We start from the raw sequence: 23211 nt of genomic DNA, 5'->3' as shown, positions 1-23211 counted from the left end.
CGCATATTCTTGGCAAACTGGCAGTCAGAGCATGCAGCAACAGACGTTTTCTGTGTGAAGCCATTGCTTTTCAGAAACTGTTTTTTTGGAAAAAATATTCAGCCCTCAAAGAGTTAAAGTGGTTTTCTCATTAAGAGGTCTTATGCAAAGCTGTACTTCTTCTTATAAAGCACACTACCCTCCAGTTCAGCTCCATTATTTAAGAAAAAAAGTATTGCGTAGATGGCTAAAGACACCAAGTTCCCTTAATGTCAGCCTTCTTTTCAATGCTGGTTATTTTAATGTGTGGTTTTAATTAGTGACATGCATGACTTAGAATGAAAACAAGATGGAGGTATGTGTGATGTAAAAGTCTCCCATACATATTCTAGAATTTGGAATTGTTGGGCCATAATGCTTAGATGTTTTTAACACATTCCTCAGGATGTACTGAATACAAAAAGGTTTCAGCCAAATATTTAAATACATTATGAAAACTGGCATTTTTTTACTGTTTTGTTTCAGGACATAGATGAAATTGAAGTACATTATCCAGACATGTTTCAAGTAATTAAGGATTTGCAAGGTAGGTTTTGTTGGTTTGCAATTGTTCATGCTGCATATTGCACACACTCAGTTCATTCTGCTTTTTCCTTCTTAGGAATGGGAGAAAGCAATTGTGCTTGGAACAGAAAACCTATGCTGCACAGAGATACAATGCTGGCTGCTGCAGCCATATACAAAGGTGAGAGCTAGTTATCTCTGTGAAGTACTTGCTCAGTGGATTCTTCAGTGGGCACCAGGCCTGACCTTTAGAATCGGTGGCTTACATTGTTAAATTATTTAAAATATTAATCTAAATATACTAAGGGGCTCTGTCCCCTGCTCGCTTTGCTCGTCCACCCCTGTGCGAGCCCTACAATCTCGTCATTTCCCGGATCTGCTGCTTGTGACGAATTATGCTGTGCTTTTGGATAAACACGAATATCAACTCTGTCTTTGATATCTCTGTCTTTTGGAACTATTATCGCTGACAATTCGGCACATGTTGGTTTATTATATATGCACGCGTGATCTTTCAGATTAATATAGAAATCCAAGAAAACTTCTTTGTGTTTTTCAGAAACATTTTGTGTTCGTATGGGGAAGCGGATGTACAATTTGAACAGATTTTTATTTTCATGGGAATTATTACATACTAGCAAAATACCCGCGCTTCGCAGCAGAGAAGAAGTGTGTTAAAGAAGTTATGAAAAAGAAAAGGAAACATTTTAAAAATAATGTAACATTTGAATATGCATATTCAAATATTCAAATCCAAAAATGATACTGAAAATAATCAAAACAGCAGCAAAAGCAAAGACATGGCAATACTCACAAAACACATTCACAGCCTGTCTTTAAAGGCAGGGGAAGTCCCTTGGGGTTCTGCCCACTAAATGCAAGGAATATAGGACAACACACTTAAGTACATAAATACAAAATTATGACAAAATAGTACAATGTAAGCAAAAAATACATACAATAAATACATGAAAAGTAATACATAATTATGAACAAAGAAGACATCTGAAAGGAAAATAAATATAAGCTTGTGAACACATCCTGGCTAAAACGTGACACAAGTGACTCTGTTAAACAGGCTTGACTTTGTCTTAAGTCATGGGAAGAGTCTTTTGTGTGCAAGAGCTGATAAGCAATGAGCGCTCAGCAAGAAATGCAATGCATATAATGCAACCTCAAGGGAACAAAGAAAGGGAGTTTTTAATCATGCAACCAGAAGAGAGCCTATCTGTTGTCTTGTGTTTTTTGCACCATTACAAAATGGATAAAGGAAAAAGGAATGCCTTAGATTGTGGCTGAACTTGCCATACCAGGAAACCATTCATACAGGAACTGGCACTTTCAGGCTGTCAGAGTGTGACAAGCTTGTTATACTTGGAAAATCTGAAACTGTTCTAAAAAGTAGTGGGGCAATCATGTAATCCATTGTTTAAAGTCTGTATACAGTGAAGCATAACATATTTGGGGCTTTATTTTTAGTGAAAAGTATAAAATCCAGTTTTTGTTAAAGTAAACCATCTGGATTGCAGTGTATTTTACTTCATGAGCACACTTGTAGTGGAGTAGTAAGAAAAACTGATGCAGGATTTTATCAATAGCCTAGCAAAAGGTTTCTAAAATCAGTGATGTGTGAATAATCCAAAGGAGAATAGTGCATGACAATGTAACACCATGGCCGGTGCACATGTTTGTTACATGCTTGTTACAATGTGTTTTTAGTGAACATACAGTCAGGTCCATAAATATCTGGACAGAGACACAATTTTCATAATTTTGGCTCAGTACGTCACCACAATGGATTTGAAATAAAGCAATCATTATGTGATTGAAGTGCAGTCTTTCATCTTTAATATAAGGGGCTTACCAAAAATATCGTATGAGCCGTTTGGGAATGACTGCCATTTTTACGAGATTTTGAGAGATGAAGGAAAAGGATACGAAAGCATGAATAATGGTGTGCATAAACATTGTTCACTTAGACTACGTCCACGCTACTATGCTTTCATGTACAAATGCAGTAATTCATCCATCCATCCATTATCCAACCCGCTATATCCTAACTACAGGGTCACGGGAGGACTGATGGAGCCAATCCCAGCCAACACAGGGCGCTAGGCAGGAAACAAACCCCGGGCAGAGCACCAACCCACCGCAGGGCACACACACATACAGCCTCACACACTAGGGACAATTTAGGATCGCCAATGTACCTAACCTGCATGTCTTTGGACTGTGGGAGGAAACCCACACAGACCCGGGGAGAACCTGCAAACTCCACGCAGGGAGGACCCGGGAAGTGAACCCGGGTCTCCTAACTGCGAGGCAGCGTGCCGCCCAATGCAGTAATTCATCCCTGTTTTTGCTCTTCGTCCACACTACCTCAGCATTTTTAACCCCCAAAAATTAAGACTTTTGAAAATGCTCTCCAGTACCGTTTATGTCTGAAAGCAACAGCTTGGCCTTGCAGTGTGTACAGGAAGAAACGTAGACTTATAAAAACACAGTCTCTAATCGCAGTGTGATTTCTTCAGTCTTATTATGTAGCCCTTCCTTGATTGGATCCTGCACATTACAACATCTCATTCCAAGTGGTCACCCTTCAGAGAAGAAAATCACATTGCCCACATAGCGGGCATAGAAGTGTTGCTTTACATGGTGCTTGTTGTGTTGCTTGCCTGTATGCATCTAAACTGCATTTTGTACAGTTTGAATGCTGTATAAATATGCAAAATGCAAATAATTAACCAATCACTGCAGCTTTGATATATGCCCTGGTCAGCAGTGTTATCACCCTTTCAAGGATTCTTCCACTAATGTGTACATGCCCAGTGTAGGCGAATATCTATGTCATATGTTTTTATAGTTATTTTATTGTGGGTGGAGATACTTTTGTAAATGATGTGAGAGACTTTGTCCATGTACTGTATTTGTGGTTACCCTATGTGAAGAAAAAAATTCTACCATATGTGAAAAATTTACCTTTAACAAATTGTTTCCCTGTGTTCTTGTTGAACTCATTTTAAAGTAACTTCCTGGATCCACTGTACTAATTCCTTTTCATAATTTTTAACATCAATCATATCACCTCTTAATCTCTTTTTCCTTGAACTGAAAAGGCCTAACTCATTTAATGTTTCCTCAAAACTCATCCTCTGTGGTTCTTCTAGTTCTGCTATGTCTTTTCAGTAGCCTGGAGACCAAAACTGTTCACTGTACTCCAAGCAAGGCCTCCCTAGTGCATTATAAAATTTGAGCTGATGTCCCCACTTTGACTTGTCCTAACCACTGTATTACCATACAGTATACACAGTGGATGTATCTATTGAGTCCATAAGCAATGGTGCATACAGTTTATAAAAGATGTCTCTACCTGATGACATAGTGGAAGAGTAATTCACTTCTGTTTCTCACTCGCCTCCCAAGGCATGGCGTAGTTCTGCTTATTGTGCTGTAGCATGGCTACACCTAAAACATGCGTCTTTTTAAACACATACTACTAAAAATTTAAAAACCTTCCATTCCCCCGCAGACATTCGTAGCCGCATGGTCTTGAACAGAATCCTCTGAATTATTTGAATGGTAAATAGAAAATTACCCTCCGTTTACTTTGCTACTCCAGGCAATTAAATAAGAAAAAATACATTGAGAATAGAAAGTGAATGCAGGTCCGCCGCCAGAAATATTTGAGCCCCAGACAACTGGGTACGTGTGGGCCCCTCTGCCTTCCTCGGGTCCCCACATGCCAAAACCTTCAAAACAGTATACAAAATGATCAAAATGTAGTTTATCCGACAGCAACAATGCTGCATTTATGAATACCATACTGGATGAGTTAAGCTTTCTCGCACATCAAAGTTTGACTGCGAGAAGGAAAGCCAGTGCTAACGGAAGCTCGTAGCGGAATTGAAACAATACATTAATGAGATAAACCTATGTATTATCTAACATGTAACAGTACAATTATACTGTACCAATACAATGAATAGGAGTAACATCTGAACATTTTAATATATACTAACGTTTAGGGTTATCTACTTGGTGAACAATCAGTATGGCAACTTGCTGTATCAAACTTCAAAGTTTTCAAAAAATCCAGGTGATCCAGAATCTTTAGTGATATACACAAAACCAACGCACACTCGTCACTGCTTTAAAAGCAACAATAAACACGTCAACATATCCACGATAGTGCACAACAATGTCTGAGACAGAGCAGCGCCTGTGTGTGTGAAACGGAAATATTCAATTACGACGGTGAAGTCAATCCATTATCCATGTACCCTGTACAACAAACATACTATTCAACGTCAAGCTGAAGGACGTCGGCGTCGACTCTCCTTTGTCTTTGAGAAGCGTGCCGCTGCCGGCCCCCTTTGACAAGCGTGCTTCACACGACACGAGCACAATATCTACTTGCGTGGAGCGTGCGGCTATTAAAACACTCACTTGTATTGTGAAAATCATTTAGAAAAGCTAAATGATTTAACTTTTCTACTACATGTAACTTGAATAATTGTCCGAATATATATCTACGCGCACAACATCAGCATAAAAAATGTCAGACGTGAAGCGCCAAAGCAATGGGCCCCTTCCGATCATCTTTTTCCATATTACTCTCACTTATCTGAGGGCCCCAGAGCAGAGTCCCGTTAAATTATACACATAAAACTTTAACTTCATTTAAATAATCTATATTCTTCACTGGGAGTGTTGTCCCTGGCAGCGGGCCTGGTGAATGGGATGAACGACTTAGAAAAACATTTTAAAGGATGTGATAGCGTGAATGTAGATGTAATTGACTGGCCAATTTAAAGTCTGTAGTTCCAAAAGCGGTGACAGGGTTAGCAATAAAACATAATGGGACAGAAAAACCAAAGCGTAAAATCAGTATTAGTACACATGTTACATTTAATTTTGTTCGGAATCTCTTTTTTTCTTTTAATTTGTTCTCATGTTATGTGGGGTTTCTAAAACTTACAATGTTTAAAAAAAGTAATAGATGATCTATGCTTATAATAAAAGGTTCTAGTGTATTCTTGTTTGTCAGACTTCATTTTAGTAAGGAGTTTGAGGATGCTGTTTCTGTTTTCTATGCTGCTTTGTTGCCACAACTTCAAGGGTTGGAGAGAAGCCAACAGAATGAAATGTGTCTCTTTTTGAATGTTATTTGTAATTTTCATTCAATAGCAGGATAATACTTATAGCTGTCTATAACAGTGTCATTGAGGGCCTGTTCTCATAAAAATTGTTTTGTGTATTTTTATTGTAGCAATGTATGGTAATGAAGATGGGTCAGTGCCCGCAACATTTCAGATCTTGTACATGATTGGATGGAAACATCATGATTCACAGGTAAGTGAAAGCAAACATGAAAGTTGTTTGCTATTAGCAAAATCATTTTTCATAAACCTATATGAAAAGGCAAATAAACGTTTTACATGGAAATTTCTTTATGAGTGGCTTTAATTTGATCTTTGATTAACCTCATTGCTGTTGAAATTCTGTGTAAATACAGTGTAGAAGACCGGCCCAGCTACAGACACACACTGAGACACACGATGTCCAAATGCACACTATATTTATTTTTTTCTGCACAGCACACAGTGCACCAATTACCCACAAGGCTCAGTCCTTCTCTTTGTCTCTTTTACTTACCTCTTCCACCCGACTCCGGCTCCTTGAATGGAGTTAGGCGGCCCCTTTTATAGTGCACCCGGAAGTGCTCCAGGTGCTTCCCGATTAACCTCCGGCAGCACTTCCGGGTGTGGTGGAAGTGTTGTAGATCTTGTTTTAGGAGCTGTCCAGGCGCCCCCTGGCGGTGGCCACGGATCACAACAGGTTTGAACTTCTAAGCCCCAGGGGGGCTGCCCTCTCATGTCCCTGGGTAGAAATTCGTGGTTCTCTGCTCCTCCAGGTCTCCCAGTAGGGCACAATACCCGGCCATCCATCACAACAGTTAACCCCGAATGTCTTTTGGAAAAGGCTGTTGTGATATGCTGTACACTGACTTTTCTCCCTCGTACCTGATGCTGCCGGGATAGACTTCATCTCCTTGTGTGCTAGTAATGGAATAAACACAGATCAGCAAACGGGTGAATGTATGACTATGTAATGGGTCACATTTATACTAGTATATCTGCCAATGCACACAAGTATTTCACTCCAATTCCCATGCAACCTGGCGGGTGTTGTGATTGGAATTAGCCTGGAAGAACACTGACACCTTCTGTGAACTGCTCCTAGTGTCCACCCGATCCATTCATTATATCTCGATCGCAGCTGGGATGAAGATTACAGGGTGTACCTGCCAGGTTGTGACTCCAGTCCTGCAGTCCTTCCATTGTGGCTTCCTGTCCTTGTGGCAATGCGGGTTTTGCTCCATGCTCCCATCTGCTGTTTGGGAGCCCTTGAACCCAACACCGTCGATAATGTCACCCAGTTGAGCCAGACAGTGAGACAACAACAAAGCAAGGGGATGATGTAAAAAGGTGCTTAATTGCTTTTATTAGAAAATCCAAAAAAACAAAGTGTCCACAAAGTGCAGTGCTTCAAAGTCTTCATCAAATAAATAATCCATAAAAAGAAATGTGGAGGTTTAAAAATACAAAAACAAACAGTCCTTTAAAAACCAGAGGTTAAAACCGTTGCTGGAAGCATTCTCAAATCAATAAGCCCGGTGCTCTTCTACGATAGCGTCTCACCTGCTTCTCCCGGTTGGGCTTTGCAACAGGCGAGACACTCTCTCAGCAGCTGTCCTTTCTCTCATACGCACAGGTCTGAAGTCCTCCCGATCCTGGCTTCGGTCTGGCACTCATCCCAGGCCCAAGACTTGGACTCCTTGGTTTCCAGGACGCCCACACCAAGGACTTCACCTCCCAGCCTACTGACTCACGCCGCCGCTCCGGCCTTACACGGACAGCCTCTCCTTCTTTGGTCACTCCCGCTACATGATCGCTCAGCGGGAGCGACTTCTACTTCAACTCCTGGGTGTCGGCCTAACACCCAAGCTTCCATGCAGCTGCCCGCGAGCGCTCTTTCACTCGCTTGTCCACACGCACCGTCTCTCTCTCCTGCTTTCTCCAGCCACCTCCGTCTTTCTCTCTCTTCCTTGTTTCTTTTTTTTTCCTTCCCATTTGTAACCGACTCACGCTTCTATATATTGAGCGGGGGCCATAGCAGCTGCAGTACATTAGCCACAGGAACAATCACGGATGTGGGCAGTCCCTCACCTGTGCACTAGGTGAGAAACGCCCACACCGCAGATCGCCCTGCGGCTTGCTACAGCCACCACGCCCCTCGCTAAGCCGCCGCAAGCACGGTGATTATTTATTTAAATAAAAACGGCCTTTGCTGAGCGAGCTGTGGACCCATAATACCACAGTCCTCCATAGCACTTATACCTAAAACAATTAACAAGATCAAGTCAGAGATGGCTTACATTCACTTTATTTTACATTAGGGACAAAGAAATGCTAAGTGTCACAAAATGAGTAGGAAATTAGCGTGTAATGCCTTAGAAATCAGAATCAGAAAAACTTTATTAATCCCGAAGGAAATTACTTATGTTACAACTTAACAACAGACAAGGGACATGCTACACTAAGAGCAAGTATAAAGTAATCATGTAAATATAAATAAAGTATAATAAATGTAAGTATCAAACTAAAGTAGAGAGTGTTGCACCTTAAGTTAATATTGCACATTTTGAGAACAAATAAGGTTATTCTCATGTGAAGAGCAGACAATTTACAGTAATCCCTCCTCGATCGGGGGGTTGCGTTCCAGACCCCCCTGCGATAGGTGAAAATCCGCGAAGTAGAAACCATCTGTTTCTATGGTTATTTTTATATATTTTAAGCCCTTATAAACTCTCCCACACTGTTTATAAATATTCCCCGCAGAGTTATACAGCATAATCCCTTTGTATTCTCTTAGATATTAGGTAAGATTCATTGAAATTATGTATATAAACACACTGTTTATATACAGTAAAACCTAAATATTATTTTAAAGATATTGAGTGTCTCCGATATCACATATGTTACAGCCATTACGATAGACAGACCACCAGCAATAAATACGTACAATGCAAGAAAAATAGTATACAGTAAATGTGTGTACAGTGACACTAAACGCACGTACATGTACTAAGTACTGTAAGTAGAAAATTAATTATGGTTACTCACCAACAATGACACGATGACTTGTCCGATAACAATGAGTTTTATTTTACTGCACAACAAAGGAGAGCGTTACAGCCCTTAAAGGAGCCACTTCAGGCGATTGTGTAGCACTGCCGTTGTTCTTCTTCTGGCAGTCTTCAATCCAAATCCCTAAAGCAGATTCCATCCAGACTACTGCCTTATTACATCCACTTACAACTTGTTTTGCACCCTGGTTAAAAGGACACTGCGGCCGTAGATCTTATATTCCTTTCCTACTTTTTAAATAAAAAGAATCGTAGCCTTCAACAAATCCAAAACGTTTACCTTTTCGGCAATCGTTAACATCTTCTGCGCTTGGGCACGGCCCCTGAAGCAGTAGCAGATCGTTTTGGAGCCATAATGAAGGGCTTGACTATGCACAAAGATAAACACAAAAGAGCACAACTCTTTACACAGCGAAACACGTTGATGCTGAATGAGCGAGACGAGACTTCCTGGTTAACACTGCATTCAGCAAGCAGGAACTTAACTGCGTGCTCTGATTGGTTAGCTTCTCAGTCAGTAGAACTTAACTGCGTGCTCTGATTGGTTAGCTTCTCAGTCATCCGCCAATAGCGTCTCTTGTATGAAATCAACTGGGCAAACCAACTGAGGAAGCATGTACAGGGAGCAAAAAGACACATTGTCCACAGAACCGGCAAAGCAGCGAAAAATCCACGTTATATATTTAGTTATGCTTTCATATAAAATCCGCGATAGAGCGAAACCGCGAAAGTCAAAGCGTGATATAGCAAGGGATTACTGTATTGCACAAGTACAGAACGTATGTTGCACATTTCAAGTACTTGAAAAAAATGTACCTGGATATCCAATAAAGAAAAAGGGTAATAACTTAAAGTGTGGGTGAGTGACCGAAAAACGGAGTTCTAGAGTCTGATGGCTGTGGGGAGGAAGGATTTCCTGTGATGTTCAGTGGAGCACTTGATGCTAGCCAGTCTACTGCTGAAAACGCACCTCTGTCCAACCACAACACTATGAAGTGGGTGATTAGCATTTTCAATAATAGGCCGAAGCCTAGACAACATCCTCTGATCTGCCACAGTTTCCGAGCATTCCAAAATACACTAGACTCCCCACCTAAGGGATGGGATAGAAAAAAGGAATATAGTCAGAAAAGATCCAATTAAATACAATCTTTATTTTGCATCATACCTATTCCTGTGTTTCCTCACAAAATGTTTAGCAAACCACACATCAAAGTAGCGTAATGTAACAATGGAGATTATGTGGTCATTCCCACATACTGGTGATGCTCTCCATTTATCTTGCAGACAGCCAGCTAGTACCTTGTACCTTCTTTTCCTTTGAGGAGTCTTATATCATTGTAGGGATTTCATTAAGCTGCTGAAAGGCCTCAGGTAAGCTAGCCTTCTCTCCTGCATACAGTGTAACCGTCAGAAATATATCCCTTAAGTCCGAGTTGCTAGGGCACGACGGGGAGTCGCAGCTAACATTTTTCTTACTAAGATGAAGAAGCACAGGGAAGACATACCGTAGAGTGGCATCGCAGCAGAATTGCTCCTTAATAAGCAGGAAAAAAATGACTTTGATAAGGCTGCTCTCTCTCATTTTGATGGTTTAGTTGATTGAGAGTACGGTGAGCATTTAAGTGTCAGAAACTGTGGGTTAGGCTGCCCATCAACAACAGTTCTGCACTTCAGGAATGTCATTCTCTTATAACACATTTGGTCAATACAGTATTGATTTCTGAATTTATTCTTTTCTCTACAGGTGAAACCTGCAAAAAGAGGATCTGCCAATGTGTCTTTTGGTGACATTGGGAAAATGAAAGAACTCTCAAGAAATAAACCAAACAGCTAATAAAAATGGTGGTTTCTTTTTACAATATACAGTAGGTCTGTCAGTTTATTTTATTGATGATCACTACTTTCACCTGTAAGTGGCATTTGGTTATAAGATAAAACGTTTGTACATTTAAATGCAAGTTGGGAAAAATGTGTAAAGGGAGTATTTACAATATTTTCATTGTCTTTCTTTAAGTTGTAAGCAGGTTTGTAAATAGGATGGGGTGTACAATATAAAGCCAGTCTTCACTTTGCCTTCATTTAGAGACAGTATAACATTAAGCTTGTCTGCAGAGCCGAATATCACGTTAATCATTGTTTCTGTCCGACTGGAGAGAAGAAATGCAGCCAAAAGTAGAGAAGATTTTGCTTATTAAAATGACCTGACTTTGGGAATAAATTGTAGTCAAGCGAGGTGTGGTATGAGCCCCAAGAATAAATGTTGTGGTGCCAATCGGGTAGCCCCTTTTAATATTGGTTTCTAGAATGAAAGAAATAGCACTTGTTGGGACAGTTAAACAAAGAAATTGTAAGGCTGCTGTGCCTCCTCTAAATAAATAGATGCTCGTCTGAGTGGTCAGTCTGCGGTGGATCTACGTCCAAATGAGATGCCACCTTCTGGCAGTGCCTTGGATTTATAGTGCTCTGACCAGAAGGGGCGGGATTATTTGCCCTCATTAGGCATCTTCTCAAAGCTGTGGGCAGAAAAGGAGATAACACCATTAGCAGTTATGCCCCCACATATCCCAGGTTGGTATTGCTTACCTCAAATGATCCTGGAAAGTTACACTCTGACGTTCATGTGTGACAATATCCATTCCATGTTTAAATGCATTTTTGATTTTTAGTCTCCATAAATTTTATTAAAATCCCAGTCAGTCAGGAACAAATCGCAAAGTTGTGTGTGATATCTTGCTATAAAATTACTAGGGTTTCATGCGTGCTTGATATTTACTCGGACTCGTATTTAGCTGTATGTAATATATTAGAATTCATTAGTCCATTTTTAAGTTTGTTAAAGGGAAACAGTTTATGATTTTCTATCTTTTAATAGCGAAAACTGCTCTTTAGGAGGCATGAAACCACATAGCCTTTTTTGTATAAATCGCCAGAAAAGATCAACCCAGTGACATCACTGGTCTAGTATTGCACTAGGGGATGGACTCGGATCCCAAGAATCAGTGTGACGAGGATGGGACAGGCTGGCCATGCACGTCTGTGTCCACACCACCGTGTTAATTCTGTTAGTTCTTGGGATATGAGTTCTTCTCTGGTTTTTTACTAGACTACAGAAGTCACTTAGCAGTTCTGTTCTAGTGATTTAAATGACAAAGGCAGCACTGGACACCAGTCAAAGTTTAGGGGAATTTAGTATTGAAGCTTGGAAGCACTATGGGAATCTGGAACAAACTACCAAGACATGGAGTCAAAGCAGAAACTTTGTCAACCTTAAAGACGTATCTGGATGAGATATTGGGACAGCTTAGCTATTAGCTAAACAAACAGATTTGATGGACTGAATGGGCTCCTCGCGTTTGTCAGATTTTTTTTGTGTTATGTTCTCATGTACACTCACTGGCCACTTTATTAGGTACACTTTGCTAGTACCAGTTTGGACCCGCTTTTGCCTTCAGAACTGCCATAATGGCATAGATTCAACAAGGTGCTGAAAACATTACTCTAGAATTTTGGTCCATATTGACATGGTAACATCACGCAGTTGCTGCAGATTTGTTACATGCACATCCATGATGCAAATCTCCTGTTGGATTGAGAGCTGGTGACTTTGGATTACATTTGAGTACAGTGAGCTCATTGTCATGTTCAAGAAACCAGTTAGAGATGATTTCAGCTTTGGACATGGCACGTTATCCTGCTGGAAGCAGCCATCAGACGATGAGTACACTGCGGTCATAAAGGGATGGACATGGTGAGCAACAACACTTTAAACAATGCTCAGTTGGTACTAAGGGGCCAAATTGTGCCAAGAAAATATCTCACACACCATTACACCATCAGCAGCAGCTTTAACCATTGATACAAGGCAGGATGGATCCATGCTTTCATGTTGTTGATGCCAAATTCTGACCCCATGATCCAAATACTACAGCAGGGATCAAGACTCATCAGACCGGGCAACGTTTTTCCAATGGTCTGTTGTACAATTTTAGTGAGCCCTTGTGAATTGTGGCCTCAGTTACCTGGTAGCTGACAGGAGTGGCACCTACTGTGGTCTCCTGTTGCTGTAGCCCATCTGCTTCAAGGTTCAACGTGTTGTATGTTCAGAGATGTTCTTCTGCATACCTCTGTTGTAACGAGTGGTTATTTGAGTTACTATTGCCTTTCTATCAGTTCAAACCAGTCCAGCCATTGTCCTCTGCCTTTTTTTTCTTCAAACCCTCGAGATAGTTGTGTGTGAAAATCCCAGTAGATCAGCAGTTCCTGAAATGCTCAGACCAGCCCGCCTGGCAGCAGCAACCACATTCAAACTCACTTAAGTCACCTTTCTTCTCCATTCCGATGCTTCGTTTGAACTTCAGCAGGTCATCTTGAAAATGTCTACAGGCCGAAATGTATTGAGTTGCTGCCATGTGTTTGGATGATTAGATATTTCTGTTAACAAACAGTCGTACAGGTGCACCTAATAAAATGGCCTGCGAGAACAATAATCCAGATGCACTCCATATTAGTTAAAATGCTATGATTAATCATCCTAAAAACATCATTTAGGTCTAAAATCATAATAATAGTGCCATTTCCATCCATCTATTTTCCAACCTGCTGAATCCAAACACAGGGTCATGGGGGTCTGCTGGAGCCAATCCCAGGGCACAAGGCAGGAACCAATCCCGGGCAGGGTGCCAACCCACCGCAGGACACACACCAAGCACACACTAGGGCCAATTCAGAATTGCCAATCCATCTAACCTGCATGTCTTTGGACTGTGGGAGGAAACCCACGCAGAAATGGGGAGAACATGCAAACTCCACGCAGGGAGGACCTGGGAAGCGAACCCGGGTCTCCTAACTGCGAGGCAGCAGTGCTACCACTGCGCCACCGTGCCGCCCGTGCCATTTCCTACATCAACAAATATCATTTACAACACAAATGAAAGCACTTTCTTTTCTGAGACTGCATAGAAAGCCAGAATTCAATTTCTTATAAAGATTGTGTTGAGTCAATAATGGGAGGTCAAAAACAGCTCGGCTGGACGGCAGCCCAGGCACATCTCACCACCATAGGATTTTTAACCAACTGTTTACGTCTCAAATACTGGCACAACTTTTTCCTAAGGAGGAGGAGGAGGTTGGCAGCAGCACCTAAATTGTTCATATGATGTACCAGGAGATGAGTTTGCTTTCAAAAGGCTAGAACTAAAATACTTTATTAAGCACCAAAGACTGGTGCATTTGGTACTCAATACCACCAAGATAGTGCAAATGGTAATCAACTTGTGTAAAAAAGAAGGTACAAACTCTCCCTCTAGAAATAAACGATTCTGCCGGCCATATGGTGGACAATTTTGATTTTTTTTTGGGTACAGCTATCCCAGACATTCTCAGCTGGGACATTAACTCCACTTCCATCACTGAGGAGGCTCAGCAGCAGATGTATTTTCTACACCAGCTAAAGAAATTCAAAATTCCCAATCCCATCCTAGTACAATTCTGCAAAGCCATAATGAACGTGTGATCACATCCTTCTTTGTTGTCTGGTTTGGTTCAGCAATGGTTGACTCCAAATATAAATTACAATGTGTTGTGAGGTCTGCTGAGAAAACAATTGGCTGTGTTTTTCCATCTGTTACAGACCAGCATGTGTCTAGTGCCACAAACCATGTCAAAACGGTCACCACTGACTTATCTTACCCAGGTCATCACGTGTTCCAAAAACATCACATTATTTACACATCTCTTTAATCATTACAGTTTTCTGCAACTGCTTATAATGCATGTTGTGTAATGTTTGTTTTTTATGCTATTTGTATCTGATGTTGCTTTCTGTTAGAAGTCACACCAAAGCTTCAGGTTAAATTCCTATACCTTAAGTTCTGGCAAGTAAAAGTGATTCCAAGTCTGATGGAGCCCTCTCCTGTTTTTGAGGCCCAAGACACCCACGTTTCTTATTCCTTGATGCTACGTTATACGCATTGTTCTTCCAGGCGAGGTGGTCAGCACTCACATGCACAGAACCTGTCCCTACAGCTGAAGAGCGAATCAAACTTTCGTTGGTGTGAGTCGCAGACTAATTGGACTGAATCACTGTGTATGTCAGACTAGACGATGGGTGCTCATGGGAGCGTACTGCGACTGCCTCCGACTCTCTATTATGTAAATGACATCTATGACTGTAAATCACTGGAAAGGTCATGTAATGTAACAAGGTCTTAAAACATTACAAACTAAAGGTGGTAAATTGGAAACTCTTAAGAACATTCGTAACGGTTGGGAGTACATGCTGATAACTCATCGCTGCCGCCACCACACACTTAACCACCTGGATTAGGACCCTCAGCACCACACTGAAACAGTGGGAGGTATTTTATGGTTTATCTAGTAGAGGTTGTCACTAGAATAGTCCGAAGACATCAAAGAAGGTTTGGGGGAGCCACCCGTATATTGTGCCATGGCTGCAAATGGGTAATTCGTATAGAGTTCTTTACAGGTCTGAATTCAAAACAGAACTGACTTAGGAAGTCAGGAAGTATGACGGCTTTAAAGGCCAAGGCAGGAAGTGACGCCATCAACAGCACAGGAAGCGACAGTGATGTCATCAATAGATAGATAGATAGATACTTTATTAATCCCAAGGGGAAATTCACATACTCCAGCAGCAGCATACATAAAGAACAATATTAAATTAAATAGTGATAAAAATGAAGGTATAACAGACAGACAATAACTTTGTATAATATTAGCATTTACTCTCCCAGGTGGAATTGAAGAGTCGCATAGTGTGGGGGAGGAACGATCTCCTCAGTCTGTCAGTGGAGCAGGACGGTGACAGCAGTCTGTCACTGAAGCTACTCCTCTGCCTGGAGATGATCCTGTCAAGTGGATGCAGGGGGTTCTTCATGATTGACAGGAGTTTGCTTAATGCCCGTCGCTCTGCCACAGATGTTAAACTGTCCAGCTTTACTCCTACAATAGAGCCTGCCTTCTTAACAAGTTTGTCCAGGCGTGAGGCGTCTTTCATCTTTATGCGGCCTCCCCAGCACACCACCGCGTAGAAGAGGGCACTCGCCACAACCGTCTGGTAGAACATCTGCAGCATCTTACTGCAGATGTTGAAGGATGCCAACCTTCTAAGAAAGTATAGTCGGCTCAGACCTTCTTACACAGAGCATCAGTATTGGCAGTCCAGTCCAATTTGTCATCCAGCTGCACTCCCAGGTATTTATAGGTCTGTACCCTCTGCACACAGTCTCCTCTGATCATCACGGGGTCCATGAGGGACCTGGTCCTCCTAAAATCCACCACCAGCTCCTTGGTTTTGCTGGTGTTCAGGTGTAGGCGGTCTGAGTCTCACTATTTAACAAAGTCCTTGATTAGGTTCCCATACTCCTCCTGCCCACTCTGGATGCAGCCTACGATAGCAGTGTCATCAGTGGACTTTTGCACATGGCAGGACTCCGAGTCGTATTGGAAGTCTGATGTATATAGGGTGAACAGGAAAGTACAGTCCCCTGCGGTGCTCCTGTGTTGCTGACCACAATGTCGGACCTGCAGTTCCCAAGATGCACATACTGAGGTCTGTCTGTAAGATAGTCCATGATCCATGCCACCAGATGTGAATCTACTCCCATCTCTGTCAGCTTGTCCCTAAGGAGCAGAGAATGGATGGTGTTGAAGGCACTAGAGAAGTCCAGAAACATAATTCTTACAGCACCACTGCCTCTGCCCAGGTGGGATAGGGATCGGTGTAGCATATAGATGATGGCATCCTCTGCTCCCACCTTCTCCTGGTATGCGAACTGCAGAGAGTCGAGGGCGTGGCGGACCTGTGGCCTCAGGTGGTGAAGCAGCAGCTGCTCCATGGTCTTCATCAGATGTGACGTCAGAGCAACAGGCCGGAAGTCGTTCAGCTCACTAGGATGTGATAACTTTGGGACTGGGGTGATACAAGATGTCTTCCAAAGCCTCGGGACTCTCCCCTGTTCCAGGCTCAGGTTGAAGATGCGCTGTAGAGGACTCCCCAGTTCCAGTGCACAGGCCTTCAGCAGTCATGGCGATACTCCATCTGGACCCACTGCTTTGCTGGCACAAAGTCTCCTCAGCTCTCTGCTTACCTGGGCTGCTGTAATTGTGGGTTGGGGGAAACTCTCCCCTATGCTGGTATCAGCAGAAGGATGGGTAGAAGGTGCAGTAGTGCCAGTGCTGGAATTGACTTCATCCTAGGCACCTGAAGCAAGCAGGATTTCCTGTGGATGGTCTGCAGAAGATTGAGAGAGAAAGTCAGTGCAGCTCGCCACCCCCTGGTCTGGCTTGGTACTACTATTATTCAGGCCCTTTAGCTGCCTACCAATCGCACGTGTGTGACAAGGTCTAACAATGACTGCTTTGAAGGTATCAGAGATGATGCAACAGTGGTTTGAAAAACTATTTGCCCCCTTCCTGATGTCTTATTCTTTTGCATGTTTGTCACACAAAATGTTTCTGATCATCAAACACATTTAACCATTAGTCAAATATAACACAAGTAAACACAAAATGCAGTTTTTAAATGATGGTTTTATTATTTTGGGAGAAAAAAAATCCAAACCTACATGGCCCTGTGTGAAAAAGTAATTGCCCCTTGTTAAAAAGAACCTAACTGTGGTGTATCACACCTGAGTTCAATTTCCGTAGCCACCCCCAGGCCTGATTACTGCCACACCTGTTTTAATCAAGAAATCACTTAAATAGGAGCTGCCTGACACAGAGAAGTAGACCAAAAGCACCTCAAAAGCTAGACATCATGCCAAGATCCAAAGAAATTCAGGAACAAATGAGAACAGAAGTAATTGAGATCTATCAGTCTGGTAAAGGTTATAAAGCCATTTCTAAAGCTTTGGGACTCCAGCGAACCACAGTGAGAGCCATTATCCACAAATGGCAAAAACATGGAACAGTGGTGAACCTTCCCAGGAGTGGCCGGCCGACCAAAATTACCCCAAGAGCGCAGAGACGACTCATCCGAGAGGTCACAAAAGACCCCAGGACAACATCTAAAGAACTGCAGGCCTCACTTGCCTCAATTAAGGTCAGTGTTCACGACTCCACCATAAGAAAGAGACTGGGCAAAACGGCCTGCATGGCAGATTTCCAAGACGCAAACCACTGTTAAGCAAAAGGAACATTAGGGCTCGTCTCAATTTTGCTAAGAAACATCTCAATGATTGCCAAGACTTTTGGGAAAATACCTTGTGGACTGATAAGACAAAAGTTGAACTTTTTGGAAGGCAAATGTCCCGTTACATCTGGCGTAAAAGGAACACAGCATTTCAGAAAAAGAACATCATACCAACAGTAAAATATGGTGGTGGTAGTGTGATGGTCTGGGGTTGTTTTGCTGCTTCAGGACCTGGAAGGCTTGCTGTGATAGATGGAACCATGAATTCTACTGTCTACCAAAAATCCTGAAGGAGAATGTCCGGTCATCTGTTTGTCAACTCAAGCTGAAGCGATCTTGGGTGCTGCAACAGGACAATGACCCAAAACACACCAGCAAATCCACCTCTGAATGGCTGATGAAAAACAAAATGAAGACTTTGGAGTGGCCTAGTCAAAGTCCTGACCTGAATCCAATTGAGATGCTATGGCATGACCTTAAAAAGGCGGTTCATGCTAGAAAACAATTCTGCAAAGATGAGTGGGCCAAAATTCCTCCAGAGCGCTGTAAAAGACTCATTGCAAGTTATCACAAACGCTTGATTGCAGTTATTGCTGCTAAGGGTGGCCCAACCAGTTATTAGGTTCAGGGGGCAATTACTTTTTCACACAGGGCCATGTAGGTTTGGATTTTTTTTTCTCCCTAAATAATAAAAACCATCATTTAAAAACTGCATTTTGTGTTTACTTGTGTTATATTTGACTAATGGTTAAATGTGTTTGATGATCAGAAACATTTTGTGTGACAAACATGCAAAAGAATAAGAAATCAGGAAGGGGGCAAATAGTTTTTCACACCACTGTATATAATTTATTAATAGTTAGGATATAGCGGGTTGGATAATGGATGGATGGATATTTACTACTGGTTGAGCAACTATGTACTAACAGCAAGTTTTTGACCAAACGTGTTGGCATTTGTCTGAAGGATGTGTAGTAGGTTTCATGTTACAGCTCTCAGTTTTGAACAGTATATACCGTATATGCTCCAATAGTGGCCCCCGGCGTTTACTGTATTTGCAAAACTAGCGCTTAATAGAGACCGGCTGCTATTTGAGACCGGCCATTATTAAAAAAAAACTTCAGAACGCAATATTTTTTTCGCGCGTGTCGGTACACGTAGGTACACAAAAATATTGGCTAATATTACAAACAGCTACTTTATTTGAATTTCACATGCTGCATAAGACTGTTAAAGATAAATGGCAATGTTTTTCTGTACCTTTCGCTGCTATTCGTCGTCCGAATCCGAAATGACGGCTTCGTTGTTGTCCAGTTCACTATAGTCTTCCTCTTCTTCCTGGTTTGTCTGTATTTTGATCAACCCGGCACGAAAATGAAGCAGTTTTGGAAACCGGTATATCCGTATTTCTTATATATGCAACGTGCTGCCATGCACATGTATTACACCAGCAAAGATACAGACGCTTACAATGTAGGCTACGCTAGTTGGCAAATATCAAAGACCCGGCTACTATTTGGCTGCGTTCCTTCTGAAGCCCGGCGCTTATTTGAGACCGGCGACAATAAGACACTCAGCGTTTATTGGATCATATACGGTATTTGCAAAACATTGTTTTAAATAGTTATTGGCACCCCTGGATTAAACCAGAATTTTTGTTTTGTTTCTCCCTTCCCTTGGTTGTTCGGTTACTGCGCCAGGTACCCCCGATCTGAAACTGTGCAACTGTGCCATCGCATGGGGCACCACAAGCGTGTTCTCATTCAGCTAAGGTGGACGTTGCTTTAGTTTGATTATCTTTGTTTTGAGAGGAGTAGCTTTAACCGACGCCTCTTTTAAACCGAATACTTCACTTGTGTTTGATATTTTTATAATTGAAAAAAATCTTCAAATAATCAGTTTTACTTTAAAGCCTTACAATTTTGGTTGTAAATTGAGCATTTATTGGCAAGGGAAGAAGTTAAACAAAGGTAATCAAGTGGTAATCTGAAATGGTGTAATTAACAAGAGAGATAATTACATTTGGAATGTTAACAGCACAAATGATGATTAAATCTAAAGCGTAATTATGAGAGTGTGTTGGACCTTTCACAATTTAGAGAGACCCCAAAGAATCAATCAGGGAGAGAAAACCTTTACCAAAGGCGTCCACATCTACCATATGCCTGTTTGAATATCACAGCCACTCAGGAAGATTACTTAATCAGAATCAATAGCTAATTTAGATAACAAATTCTCTTATGTCTGTAGAATAAGTACCACGAGATCTCTGTTATTAGTACTGTAAATACTTCACTTTACTTTCATTTTAAATCTAATAGTAGCACATTAAAGGTTGTAATAACACTTAGACTTTTAGGCCACATTCCAAGTACATAATTAAAAAATCCCTAAGTGCCCTCCTCCTCAGCCTCTAATCCATGACTTAACCTTCAGGGGATGCCTAAACTAAAGGCGATGTTGGCAGCTTTCCTCAGAATATTTTTATCAGCAAAAAGTCTCGGGGGTATTTTATCTACGGTAGTAATTTTTGTGTTGATCAGCGAATTTCGTCAAAGCGTTATTCGCAGTGAATTTGCTACTTTGGTGTTTGCCCTTGTTCCTCAAATTATTTACTGACTAGCAAAATACCCGCGCTTCGCAGCGGAGAAGTAGTGTGTTAAAGAAGTAATGAAAAGAAAAGGAAACATTTTGAAAATAAAATAACATGATTGTCAATGTAATTGTTTTGTCACTGTTGTGAGTGATGAGTGTTGCTGTCATATATATATATATATATATATATATATATATATATATATATATATATATATATAAACTACTCAAAAAAATTAAAGGAACACTTTGAACACTTTATCTATACTGATATAGACTGGGTAATGTGTTAGGAACGAAAGGATGCCACATCGTTTGATGGAAATGAAAATGATCAACCTACAGAGCCCTGAATTCAAAGACACCCCAAAAATCAGAGTGAAAAATTATGTGGCAGGCTAGTCCATTTTGCCAAAATTTAATTGCAGCAACTCAAAATTGTACTCAGCACTTTGTATGGCCCTTGTGTTCTTGTATACATGCCTGACAACATCGGTGCATGCTTCTAATGAGATGACAATTGGTGTTGTGGGGGATCTCCTCCCAGATCTGGACCAGGGCATCACTGAGCTCCTGGACAGTCTGAGGTGCAACCTGGTGGCATTGGATGGACCAAAACATAATGTCCCAGAGGTGTTCTATTGGATTTAGGTCAGGAAAGTGTGGTGGCCAGTCAAGGGTATCAATTCCTTCATCCTCCAGGAACTGCCTGCATACTCTCACCACATGAGGCCAGGAATTGTCGTGCACCAGGAGCCACTGTACCAGCATAGGGTCTGACAATGGGTCCAAGGATTTCATCCTGATACCTAATGGCAGCCAAGGTGCCTTTGTCAAGCCTGTAGCGGTCTGTGTGACCCTCCATGGATATGCCTCCCCAGACAATCATTAACCCGCCACCAAACTGCTCATGCTGAATGATGTTATAGGCAGCATAATGTTCTCCATGGCTTCTCCAGACCCTTTCACTTCTGTCACGTGCTCAGGGTGAGCCTGCTCTCATCTGTAAAAAGCACAGGGCACCAGTGGTGCATCTGCCAATTCTGGTATTCTATGGCGAATGCCAATCGAGCTGCATGCTGCTGGGCAGTGAGCTCAGGGCCCATTAGAGGACATGGGGCCCTTGGGTCACCCTCATGAAGTCTTTCTGGTTGTTTGGTCAGAGATATTCACACCAGTGGCCTGCTGGAGGTCATTTTGTAGGGCTCTGGCAGTGCTCATCCTGTTCCTCCTTGCCCAAAGGAGCAGATACTGGTCCTGCTGATGGGTTATGGACCTTCTATGGCCCTCTCCAGCTCTCCTAGAATCTCCTCCATGCCCTCGAGACTGTGCAGGGAGACACAGCAAACCTTCTGGCAATGACACGTATTGATGTGCCATCCTGGAGAAGTTGGACTACCTGTGCAACCTCTGTAGGGTTTAGGTATCGCCTCATGCTACCAGTAGTGACACTGACTGTAGCCAAATGCAAAACTAGAGAAGAAACAGTCAGAAAAGATGAGGAGGGAAAAATGTCAGTGGCCTCCACCTGTTAAACCATTCCTGTTTTGGGGGTCATCTCATTGTTGCCCTCTAGTGCATCTGTTGTTAATTTCATTAACACCACAGCAGCTGAAACTGATTAACAACCCCTCTGCTACTTAACTGACCAGATTAATATCCCATAAGTTTCATTGACTTTATGCTATACTCTGATTAAAAAGTGCTCCTTTAATTCTTTTCAGCAGTATATATATATATATATATATACACACACATAAACATATATATATATATACTAGCAAAATACCGCTTCAGAGGAGAAGTAGTGTGTTAAAGAAGCAATTAAAAAGAAAAGGAAACACATTGAAAATAACGTAACATGAATTGTCAATGTGATGAGTGCTGTTGTCATATATATATATATATATATATATATATATATATATATATATATATATATATATATATATTTACACACACACACAAACATATATATATACATATCTATACATATACACATATACATACACACATACATATACACACACATATATACACACAAAAATATATATATATATATATATATATACATACACACACACATATATAAACATATATATACATATACATACATATCTACATATATACAGCACACAGCTATTTCAGATCAGTGCAATACGCTGTTTGTTAAAACGGATGACACCCGCTCTTACGTGCAAGTCTGCGTGGATATTATGAACTATCGTATTTGTTCAAGTTCTATTTAAATTTTAAATAGAAGGAATTTTTATTTAGTCGACAGAAATATCTTTGGTAGGAATGGTAAAACAGACAGGAATATTATTCCTGAATAAATCAACTCAAACCTTAAACAACTTATAATATTTTGCTCTCCATAAAAATATATCCTGTCTAAATTATACAAGTTAGAAATAAAGTAAACATTAAAAGAACAAACATTCAAATTTCTTTACTCTTATGTAATTTTATATATAAAAAATAAACTTAGATTTTAAATATCCCAAAAGATTTTGCTCTCCATAAAAATATATCCTGTCAAAATTATACAAATTCAAATATGAACATGCTGCATAACAAAACCTGGAAATATAAATAAAATGTGTTCCTTTCAGCAATAACAAATCAAATCATTCAGTTGTCTTTGCTCATATGTCATTTTAGAGCTGGACGCCTGGCATCTTTTTGGCCACAGGTTCGTTTCTGTTTG

At 41.1% G+C, this 23211-nt stretch overlaps 1 protein-coding gene across 3 annotated transcripts in view; it reads left to right on the top strand.

Annotated features, from left to right (window-relative positions):
* ndufaf5 (NADH:ubiquinone oxidoreductase complex assembly factor 5) overlaps positions 1-10618 on the top strand; it is a 39775-nt gene extending 29157 nt beyond the window's left edge. For all 3 annotated transcript variants that reach the window (XM_039737887.1, XM_039737886.1, XM_039737888.1), the window contains 4 exons: positions 505-565; positions 641-724; positions 5813-5895; positions 10500-10618. In XM_039737887.1, coding sequence (XP_039593821.1) covers positions 505-565; positions 641-724; positions 5813-5895; positions 10500-10589 — 318 coding nt within the window. In that variant the 3' untranslated portion in view covers positions 10590-10618. The remainder of the gene's footprint in view (positions 1-504; positions 566-640; positions 725-5812; positions 5896-10499) is intronic.
* Positions 10619-23211: the final 12593 nt, after the last annotated feature.

This window comes from Polypterus senegalus, chromosome 16 (assembly GCF_016835505.1).
Source record: "Polypterus senegalus isolate Bchr_013 chromosome 16, ASM1683550v1, whole genome shotgun sequence".
NCBI classification, from domain to species: domain Eukaryota; kingdom Metazoa; phylum Chordata; class Cladistia; order Polypteriformes; family Polypteridae; genus Polypterus; species Polypterus senegalus.
This window is presented reverse-complemented; position numbering and strand designations above follow the sequence as displayed.